Source organism: Peromyscus eremicus, chromosome X (assembly GCF_949786415.1).
Source record: "Peromyscus eremicus chromosome X, PerEre_H2_v1, whole genome shotgun sequence".
In the NCBI taxonomy this organism is placed as follows: domain Eukaryota; kingdom Metazoa; phylum Chordata; class Mammalia; order Rodentia; family Cricetidae; genus Peromyscus; species Peromyscus eremicus.
This window is the reverse complement of record NC_081439.1, coordinates 46,430,408-46,441,885: the sequence shown is the minus strand read 5'-3', so window position 1 is coordinate 46,441,885 and position 11,478 is coordinate 46,430,408. Positions and strand designations below refer to the sequence as shown.

The 11,478-nt window shown below is 42.7% G+C and overlaps 1 protein-coding gene across 1 annotated transcript; it reads right to left on the bottom strand.

Annotated features, from left to right (window-relative positions):
• Positions 1-748: 748 nt before the first annotated feature.
• On the bottom strand, positions 749-9,990 carry LOC131899581 (melanoma-associated antigen B3-like). Its single transcript, XM_059251082.1, has 2 exons — positions 9,876-9,990; positions 749-1,987 (listed from the first exon to the last, which is right to left on the bottom strand). Exon 2 carries the CDS (start codon positions 1,928-1,930, stop codon positions 896-898), a length of 1,035 nt encoding a protein of 344 aa, XP_059107065.1. The 5' UTR covers positions 1,931-1,987; positions 9,876-9,990; the 3' UTR covers positions 749-895.
• Positions 9,991-11,478: the final 1,488 nt, after the last annotated feature.

The following is an 11,478-nucleotide window of genomic DNA, read 5'->3' as shown; positions in this document are numbered from 1 at the left end:
TGGATCAGGCCCTCTGAGTGCGTGAGACAGTTGATTGGACTGATCTGTTTGGGAGGCATCCAGGCAGTGGCACCGGGTCCTGTGCTCACTGCATGAGTCGGCTGTTTGAAACCTGGGGCCTATGCAGGGTCCCTTGGCTCGGCCTGGGAGGAGGGGACTGGACCTACCTGGACTGAGTCCACCAAGTTGATCTCAGTCTGTGGGGAAGGCTTTGCCCTGGAGGAGATTGGAATGGGGGGCGGGCTGGGGGGAAGGTGAGGGGGGGGAGGGGGGAGAACAAGGGAATCTGTGGCTGATATGTAGAACTGAATTGTATTGCAAAATAAAAATTAAAAAAAAACTCAAAGTACACACTTCTAGTCTGAAGCATTAATAAAAGATGCTCAGCCCACAAAAAAAAAAAAGAAAGAATCTATTTTCAATAAAAAACAAATTCTATGAGAATCTGGGTTTTTCATCTTAGCATTTCCATACTGCTACAAAGGGCACACATGTTCAAGGACTGTTCAGTGAGCCAGGTGTAGCAGCTCATACCTATAATCCCAATACATGAGATGGGAAGGCAGTAATATCAAAAGTTTAAGCCCAGTCACAGGAACATGGCAAGTTCGAGGCCAGTTTGAACTACATGAGACCCTGTCACAAAAATAAAACATGGGAACAGGAATGTTCAGTGAATGAGAGTCAATAAATGAAATCTAATTAATAAACATTTAATTTCTTCTATTTTTTTTTACAACACCCAAGGAGAAAGTTTTCAAACAGTTAACTTTGTCAAATAGAACAAAAGCAATTACAGAAAACAAATCTTACTCGTGTTTTAAGTTCTATCTATCCCTTCCCTGCATTACCCTGTTTACTACAGGCTTCTTTCATGCTTTCAAGAAAATCCTTATTATGCTGCTATATTTTCTTTATGGAAAATAAAATATCTCCAGACTTGGGCAGGGGAGAAAACTGTGGCCATATCACCTTGGAAAAAAGCTTTGGCAGGAGTGTCAGGGATGATTTCACGGTTGCCTTGATCCTTCTCTTTATCCTCTTTTAAAGCCTCTTCATAAAGATCTGAGAAGTGACTAGGGGAGATTTTAAAGATCTTGGCGACAAACTTGAGGACAGTTATCTTGTTGGTTTCTGCATATGCTTTGGGACCCCACAAAAACACATAGCGTGGAGGATCACTGCCGGCCACCTGCCTGTACTCCAGGTAGTTCAGCTTCACCAAATACTGGGTCATGAGCTTCCGGGGCTCACCAAAGATGCGGTGCTTCTTCCCAGGATACACTTCCATCGATCTCAGCATTCTCCAAATATCTTCTTCACGGGCACAGTTGCCATTCATGAAGATCATGCCTAGGACAGTCATCACGAAACCGGTTTTGGGTAAGCCCTGGCCAGGACGAACCCTCCCATTGTTGGGGAGTTTCAGCTTGCTGATAAGATCATATACTTGCCTGCTTGATTCAACTTCCCTCAGTTCAACTGCAAAGACATCTGCAAGTCTCTCAGCAGCTTTCCTGAGGATCTCAGGGAAGGCGTTGATTTCTTCCTTATCAATAACCTGCATCATATCTTCCATTGTAGTAAGCTTCCTTATTTTGTAGTTGTCAAGGAGAATCTGCGACAGCACAGAAACCTTTCTGGCTAGAATATCTTGGTGGAGACTAATGGAATGGTAATTCCCCAAAAGGTTTTCTTCATCATCTAGATCATCAATGGAACTTTCATCTGATATACTGAAAGAAAGGACACCAGTAGTTATGCTGGAAACTGATTGTTTCTCTGGCATCTCAGAGGCACCACATGATTCAGGAGAGGACTCTTCTGTTGCCTCGACTGCTTTCTGTGCACCTTCAGAAGCCTGAGCATCATTTCGAGCTCTGCGTCGTCTCCTACGGGCATTTAGTTTACTCTTCTGACCTCGAGGCATGATGACTGATTAATGACAACAGCAAAGATAACAGCAGGATTTGGGAGATTCAGGTACCTAAATGGAGACAGAAGAAAATAATATGAGCAGCTTCACCAGGAGGAGGCCTCCTTGTGTTTAATTCTCCCTCAATGGGTTTCTATGAAAATACTGCTCTAGGAACATAGAGGGCTTCTGTTAAAATTCGCTCATACTCAGTGGAGTAAGATAAAGTGCATCTTAGGCTGTTGCTTGGGCAGTGACAAAGCTTATCTGCTGTAGGATATCTTTCTGTACAGTGTGAATAAGTGTTGCTCTGATTGGTTGATAAATCAAGCCATTTGGCCTATGGCAAGTCAGGTTATAGCTAGGTGGGGAATTGAAGAGGGAGACAGGGAGAATAAAGGAGAGGGGAGAGACGCCAGCTGCCACCAGGAGAAGCAAGATGTGAAAATACCCATAAGCCATGGCCACGTGGCAACTTACAAATTAATAGAAATGGGTCAAGTTATAAGCGGTAGCTAGCAAGAAGCCTGCCTTAGGCCATGCAATTTGTAATTAATATTAAGCCTCTAAATGATTATTTTATAAGTGGTTATGGGACCTAGGGACCAGATGAGACCAGAGAAACCTTCCGGCTATATTTGCCTGCCCAAAGTGTTGGCTCTACTTTCCACCTAAAACTTGAGAGACCTTAAAAAAAGATTCTAAAATGGAGCTAAACACAGCTTCCTAAATGTGTCACTCAGACAAGCCGTGATTTACACTATGGCAGGTTTGGGGCGTACAGGCTTGAGCTAAGTAGCATGGTGGATTCCCACAGCGATACACAGTGGTGTCTCCAAGCTTCACAGCGTGCTGCATGGTGGATTTAGCTTTTGCTAGTACAGACCAAAAAAAAAGAGGTTTCTGGGCTACACACTGCTGGAAGGAGGCATAGACCCACTGCTTCCCAGAGTTGGCAGTGAGCAGGGCTCCCAGAGTTGGCAGTAAACGTACTACAGCCATGTTGAGAAGCTGAAGCAGGTGGAGTCAGCATCCAGGGTGTCTGCTTTTATCTTAGCCGCACAGTTTAACAGTTTAAAATCTCTCCTGGTCAGAGAAAGATTATAGATTCACAATGAGATCGATTCAGATGGAATAAACTCTTCACTGTTTACAGTATGTGTAAAAATGTACATGGACTTGGAAGAGAGAAGAAAAGGAGGATAGATAGTTATATAAAAAATAGATAGTTTTAAAAAATAAAGTCTTTAAAGAGACAATAAGAATAATAATAATATAAAAAATAAGTCACATAAAGATGGATATCACACAAAAAGTCTAGATTATATTGTCTTTGGGATTTTTAACTGCAAAAAGACATTTGATTGTAAAGGCTGCTCAGTTAAACCTATATATATATATATTAAAGGTATTTTAACTTCAAAATTTATGTCTAAGGATATGTTGCTTTGGAAAAGAGGTTCTGCTTTTGTTTCCACAGAGGATGAGAACCTGTGGATTGCTTCCAGGCTAATATGGTTTGATCAGCCAAGACCCCCTGAAAGGTCTCCAATGACACCATGGCCCAGATGATCCAACATCCAGAATGGCTTCAAGGCAACTGGCTCAGACAATGCAGCTTCACAGACTATTCCAATCAGGACTTGACCACAATTCTTGATTTTCTCAGGATCCCCATAAGATTGCCAGCAGCCCTGTCCAGCAGGAAGTAGTACTAGAAGCTATGACCAAATTCCCAAAATATTGTTTATAAATGTTTATTTTTATTTAAAGGGGCTTGATTATAAATACAATCTCTTTCTAAAAAAGAAAAAAGGATAATATAGATATGATAGAATAAAAGGGTACATTATTAAAACTACTTTTAAACAGCAACTTGTTTAAAGTATTTTACATTGCTATAGATTTTAGTTTATTACAAATTTCAAATTAATTTTGTTATGCTATATCTATATTTCTGCTCTCATTTAAGGTATTATGTTTATGTAATTATTTAAATTGTAATGGATAATTAAGAAATACAGATTAATAATTAGTCTTCTATAATAGTCAAACTTATAGTCATGTTAGTTAAGTTTTTATATATATATATAGAGAGAGAGAGATATAATTCAATTTGGTAGTTAATCTTCAAACACTTGAAAGAAGACCTACAGAATATGGCATTTAAAATGTTTCAAAAACTTAAGACTTTCTGGACAGTGAGACATGTCTGCTCTTGGCAGCACCGATTTACTTCAAAGAGAAAGCTGGGCATAGAAGACACTCTATATGGAGTTGATCTTCTTGGCAAAAATAGCCATTTGAGCAAGAAACTGCTCTTGCCTGGACTGCTGATAATATGTTATATAAACTGGATATGCAGGACTCATAGGAAGGTGACCACTGTACTTTGCAATGCAAAATGGTCCTTCAGGATCCTGCTTCACAGAGGAGACTGCCAGATATTCTAAAGGACACAGAGAGAAGTGACTGAAAAACTCTAGGCTTATATGCTGAAAATTGATGCCCCAACATTGCAGAGGAACTTTGGATGACTGTCCAGGCAGGCAGCTGTCTCTGTCATTTCCAGAATTTTTGGAAGTTGCTTGCAATGAACTTCCTGTTTACTTAGGTAATATTATATCCTTCTGGGGTCTTTGATGTAGTTGAAGAATAAATAGTTATAATTATAATTTTCCTTGGTTATGATAAAATATGTTAGGTATGAAACTTTAGACTCGCAAATATAGGATAAATAGAATATTTTCTTTGAATTTGCCAAATATAAATAGACTGGATATTATAACTCTAATTCTTGTTTGATAACTGTTCTATTATATGTAATTTTACTACGTTAAAGTTAAAACCTTCCTTTTTGGTTAGACAGGAAAGGGGAAGTGCTGTGGGATGTCTTTCTGTATGCTGTGAATATGTATTGCTCTGATTGATTGATAAATCAAGCCATTTGGCCTATGACAAGTCAGGTTATAGCTAGGTGGGGAATTGAAGAGGGAGACAGGGAGAAGAAAGGAAAGGGGAGAGATGCCAGCTGCCACCAGGAGAAGCAAGGTGTGAAAATACCAGTAAGCCACGGCCACGTGACAACTTACAGATTAATAGAAATGGGTCAAGTTATAAGAGGTAGATAGCAAGAAGCCTGCCCTAGGCCATGCAATTGGTAATTAATATTAAGCCTCTGAATGATTATTTTATAAGCAGCTGCAGGACCGCAGTTCAGAGAGATTTGTTGGGAAACTTCCAGCTACAATTATCAGGAAAACTTCCAGCTACACTTATCAGCTTATCATCCTTATGAGGAATTTTAAAAATGAAACTAATATATGTGGGACCCTTTCTGTCATGGGTTGCTTAGGGTTGCTTAGGTAAGGATTCATCTCTCATTTAGGGTACTCACACATTCTTCCCCTAGTGCTTGATATACCTTCTTTCTTCCCACTAGTAGCTACACTCTCACAATGAAGATCTACACTCTTTTATGTTTAGTACAAAGAGCTGGGATTGGTGATTCAGTTGAAGAAGGAGGATCACAAGTTCAAAATCTGTCTGTGCTACAGATTTAGTCCAACAGCAGCCTGGGCAACTTAAGTGATGACAGTCTATCTCAAAATAAAAATGTAAAAAGAGGACACAGGATAGACCTCAATGGGTAGAGTGCTTCTTAGCATGCAGTACCAGAAAAGAAAGTCAAAAGCAAAACAAAACCACCTTATAACTTCATAGAATTGACAAGCACCCTTTTCCTGAAAAGCTACATCCTGGACTTTCAAATATTAAATCCAATGATGGTCCTTTCACCCTTTCTCTTGACACATGAACCTTTAATTTTCCTAGAAATACTTTCTTCCTGCTAGTACCTCTTGAACTTCCCAGGAGGAGATGGTTGCCACTTCATTTGCCCATTGTTTACCGATAAGGGATGACTTCTGTGGTATGGTATACTAATAAACAAGGTTCTTTAGCTCCTAGAAATATCTATAAATTCTCATATGGTGAACATCATAACAACATTCAGAAAATCCTTTCACATTATCATAACCATCATCCCATTCATTGGAGGCAATTTTTCACTTGTCCCATCACTACTATACAGAAAAAGCAGGCTACCAGCAGGGGAGAGTTGGTTCCCTGGAAACTTCCATAGGGTCTTTACATGAATTTATGTCCTTATCTGGGATGTTTCTCACACTTTAGTCTCATATCCCTGAGACTGTTCTTGCCAAAATTAGACCAATAGCCCTCCTTGGTGCCTCTCAGGGTTGATGACAAGAGTAGGGAATGAGCCATCTGAATCTTCTGGGATGGTTGATTCCCTCACCACTCATGTAGCATTCCTTTTCTAACTCTGTGCAAAATGTGGTACTCCTTTTGTTGAACTAAGTCCCCTGTCCTTTTCCCCTTAGGTGCTCAGGTTGGTAATATCATCAAAAAAAAAAAAAAAAGGAGCAGAGGACTCATGTACATTCCAGTGTCATGTTTGGGCTTCTGAAAATCAAAACAGGGTCTTGTTTGTTATCTCTACCTGTATTTCTTCCCACTTCCTGTTGTTATGGTAGGCTTCTTTTTGATCTACTGAATGAAGCTCGCCATTTCTATTTGCCTTCACCTGCCTGAGACTACAGAGCCAGCTCTCCCATTGTTCTTAGGACTTAGGAAGACTGAGCACAAAGGTGCACCTTGTATGGCAGTAGGGCTCTCTTCTGTGATGGGTGACAAGGAGAGTAAGGATGTTGCTGTCGTGTGTGTGTGTGTGTGTGTGTGTGTGTGTGTGTGTGTGTGTGTGTTTGTATGGGGGATGGCGATCTCTTCTTACTTTTCCCCAGGCTGAGAAAAAGAATGTATTTTGGGCAGTGTGTAAGTTTTGTTGATATGCCAAGTAGTGGGGATACCTACTGTTAGACTGTTTCTTCTGAATTGAGATAAGCCTGAAGACAAGGACAAAGAATTTGTGATTGTGTGTGTGTTGGCTCTGAGATGGTCCTGAACTGAGAACAAGAATGTGTCTTGTGGTTACCTCTGAGGCTTTTTAGACTAGCAACTCTGGTACAGGATACTAGAGTCTGTCTTCTAATATGTGCATAGTGAGATCAAGGGCCCATCTTTGGGTGATATCTCCTCTGATGTACTCCAAGACAAATAATAAGGTCTGTTTTGTAGTAATGGGTAGGGTAGAGAGAGGCTGACCGGAATTGGGTGGGGAAAGGGTGAAGGACAGGGCAGGGGAGAGGGCATTTAGGAGAAGGATAGAATATAGTAAGTGAGGGAGGTGATCATAGGGGATGAGAGAGTGGGAGAGGGAGGGTATAATGGGTTATTAGCAAGCAGGACAAGTAAGAAAATCAGCAGGGGAGGATATGAAGGATGGAAAGAGGAGAGAAGAGAAAGGAGGGGAGGGAGAGACAAAATGGAAGTAGACAGATGGAGCATGAGAGAAGTGAAAGAGGGAAGGGAGACAAGAGGCATGAGAAAGAGGAAACTTAGGAAAGAGCAGGCTGGAGGCAGGATGTCTGAGGCACAGGGAACGAAATGGAGCTAGGTAGGGTGTGGGAGGGAGGAGGGGAGGAGATCAGGTGAGGAAAAAGGAAGGGAAGGAGGGAGAAAAAAATTCCAAGATGATAAGGGAAGGGCTAGAAGCAGGAAAGGGGAGGAAACTAAAGGAGTGGGGGCAGAAAGAGCTAAGAAGACAGGAAAGGATGATAAGAGGAGAAGCAGAGGGTGAGGAAAAGGGAGGAGGGGAATGAGGAGTGACAGAGCATGGAAGAGGAGAAGGGAGTCAAGGTTGAGGGAAGAGCAAGTACAAGAAGAGGAGAGAGAAGGGAGGGGTGGGCAAGAGAGACAGAAGGCAGGAGAATAAGTACAAAGTGATGAGAGGAAGAAGGACAGGGGAAAGAGAACAGAGAGACAGTGAGAGTGCAAGGTCAGAAACGTGGTAGTGGGGAAGAGGTGCTAGTTGGGGAAAGAAAAGATGGGAGAGAATATAGGGAAGGGGAGATGGTGGGGAGAAGAGGGAAATGGAGGAGGTGGGAGGAAGGAAAGGAGGGAGGAGGAAAGACAAAAGTATAGGAAGGGGGAATCGAAAAGAGAGTAGTAGGGAAGGGAGAGAAAAAGAAGAGGAAGAGAAAAGAAGGAAAGGTAGAGGTGAAAACGAAAGAGATGTGAGAGGAAAGAGAAAAAGGGTAGAGGAAAGGGCTGGAGAGCAAGGAAGAGGAGTGGGCAGTAGGGAAAGAAAGAGGTAAGAGCAGGGAAGGGAGGAAGGAGTGAGAACAAAGTGATGGAAAAGGAAAGAGTGAGAGAAAAACAAATCAAGAGGAAGGGAGAAGAGGGAAAGGGAAAAGAGAGAAAAGAAGTGAGAGAGGAAGGAAGGAAGAACAGAGGAAGGGAAGGATGGAGTGCTGTGGAATGATCCTCTTGTACACTGTAAAATTTGGTCACTCGAATTGGTTTAATAAAATGCTCATTGGCCAGTAGCCAGGCAGGAAGTATGGGCAGGGTGAACAAACTAAGGATGATGGGAAGGAGAAGGGCAGAGGGAGGAGGGAGGAGTTGCCAACCAGATGCAGAGGAATCAGGACATGTACAAAATGAAGTAAGGAGCCAGGAGCCACATGGGAGCAAGTAAATAAATAGAAATGGGTTAATTTAAGACAAAATACTCCACCTACAAGGGAAATTGGGGTGGGAGGGTGGAGGGAAGAGAGAAGAGAGAGAGAAGGAGGAGGAAAGGGAGGAAGAAGAGAGAAAGAGAGGAAGTAGGGGGAGAGAAAAATTGAGGAGGGAAGAGAGAAGGGGTGGAGAGGAAGGGAGAGACGACAGGTAAGGGGAGGAGGAATAAGGAAACGGAGATGGGAGAAAGGAAGGGAGGGATAAGGGAAGAAAGAGAGGAGGGAAAGGAGGAAGGAAAAGAGGGACAATAGGGAAGGAGAGGAAGGGGGTATGGGGAAAAGGAGGAGGGAGAAACTGGAAAGAAAGGGGGTGAATAGGGAAGGATAAGAGGAGGTGGAAGTTGGAAGGGATGAGGGAGGGAGGGAGGATGGGTGAGAAGGGAGAATGGGAAGGTTAGGAGGAGAAAAAGGGAAAGAGAGCAGAGGGAGGAGGAAATAGAAAAGAAAGAGAGGAGGAAAGGGAGGAAGGAAGGAAGAGAGGGAGAAATGAAAGGAAATCAGAGAATAATTGCAGGGGTGCATAGTGGGAGAAAGAGGCAAGGAAGATGAGGAGTGGGAAGGAAAGATGAGGTAGGAGAGATCGGAGAAGCGGGAGTAGACAAAAAAAGGGGAAAGTGCTGCATCTGGCAAAAGGCGGGGTTTGTTAGCGGGAAAGATTGGGGAGCAACAAAGGAAAATGAAGGCTGGACAGATGTGAAGAACTGGATGGGGAGGGAGAGAGCGAGGGTGTGAGGGAAGCAGAGGATGGGATAAGGGAAGGAGATAGAGGGGACGAGGAGGAGGAGTTGAGGTGAGATGATTAGGACGATAGAGGGGCATCTTGCCTCCTGAGGTTATTCTATACAAGAAATAGTGGTGCCCCCATCTGGGAGGAGGACCTTCTCTTAGATGACTACAATGCTTAGCTTGGGCGTGGGAGTGCAGGGGAACAAGGAGCCCACCCTCCCCCGCCATTTTTTTTTTTGCGACAGGATTTCTCTGTGTAGGCCTGGCCTGGTGGTCCTGGAACTCACTCTGTAGACCAGGCTGGCCTCGAACTCACAGAGTTCGCCTGCCTCTGCCTCCCGAGTGCTGGGATTAAGGCATGAGCCATTATCACCCTGCGGAGGGTTCCCTTTCTTGTGAGTGGGCTTGAGGGATAAGAGGAAAGATACTGAAGTCACCATTCGCCATTTTATGGCCCCCAGGGTTGAGGAGAGCTGCTTTCTTGGGGACGATAGACTGAGAACAAAGATATGCCTTTAGAGTAGTTTCTGTTCTAGGGTGGGCATCACACTCATTTTCATTCACCTACTTACCTTGACTCTGCACGATTCTTGGCCTTGTTCCTTGCTTCTGCTAGGACAGCAACCAGCCTTGGACAGAGCACGACACTACCTCGCCTCACCCCACTGGCGTCTGAAGCAGTAAGTAGGAAACACGCATGCACGAACACCAAGATCAATGAGAGAGTCCTGGAGAGAGGCCCACGGGCAGCCCCACATCTCTGGCGCCTCCTTGGGCATGGGATGTGTAATTCTCTCAGCCCAGCAGAAGACTTCATTGGGTACATTGTAGTGTTTTGGGCCACGCCCTCAGTCATTCCAGGTTACTGCAAGATTTTTAGTCTCTGAGAGCTTTCTCATAGAAGGCTGCCTGATGGAGGCACCTCATCCATAAGCGTACTTGAAGAAAAGTCTGCAAAAAGTGATATGGTATTCTCAGGTCATAATTATTTGAGTCCATATAATGGTTCCCATCTCTTAAGAAATTTCCTGGCAAATGCCACATTCCTGAGAACTCGTGAGTTGTGCCTTCAAATATTAGAAAAAGTAATTGTGTGTCTTCAGAGTGATGGGGTAAAAAGGCAGGCTAACAAGGCAGAGAGCATAGACTAGGAAGTGGCTTTCATAGAAAATTGTGATATATTACATTTCCTCATCTTGCAGATTCAGTTTTTTGTTACTGCTGAAAGATTAGAGAGAGAAAGAGAGGGGGGAGGTGGTGTGTGTGCCACTCAGACAACAACGTTCAGGAATCAGTTTTTTTTCTTTCTATCATGTGGGACCCATGGGGGATTTAAATTCAGGTCCTCAGGCTTAGTAGCAAGCATCTTTACACTCTGAGCCATCTAGACATCCCAGTTCTGAAATATTTAAATATTGCAGGCAAAGAGTCGAAGTATAAGAGTTTACAGATGTCAATCATTTGAATACTTTGAATACTTTCATTGCACATTGCACATGTATGTGTTCATGTTGTTATGGCATAGTCTTTTTGACATTTTGTTTTTAAAAGGTTTCATTTATTTTGGTTCTTATTGTTCTGGCAAAGTATGCCCCCCAGCACTTCGTGCACATTTGAAAAAATAATTTCAGATATACTTAGGAGGAGTGAGGAAAAAGTCAATACAGATTCTAAAGGCCAGACTGACTGGGAGGTAGCCCAAGCAGAGTTTGGACTCCTAGCACTCAAGTAAAACACTGCACATAGTAGAGTACACTAGGGATGCAGAGATAGCAGGATCCCTGGAGATTTCCAGCTGAATCAGAGATCTAGGATCTGAGATAGACAGTGTTTTCAATCAAAAAGGGTGGAGTGGTTGAGAAAGACATCTGATGTTGATCTTTGTCCTCAGGCTGCAAACACATGTATGCATGCACAAATACATGCACATATTAACATACATGTTACACACTCACAAATCTGAAATGCCAGCTTCACTGTTGAGGTAGTGGATCTGCATGGTCAAATCACCACCAGAAAACTCCCTTCTCTCTATAATTCACTACTTAAGAATATGAGAATTTTATCAACTAGTTCTGTATTTTATGCTTTATTTTTCAATGAATGTTTATGTTCTTCTAAAACTCATATCTTGATATCTCTTTTCTTGTGTGTGACTGTGTTAATTGAGTTTTG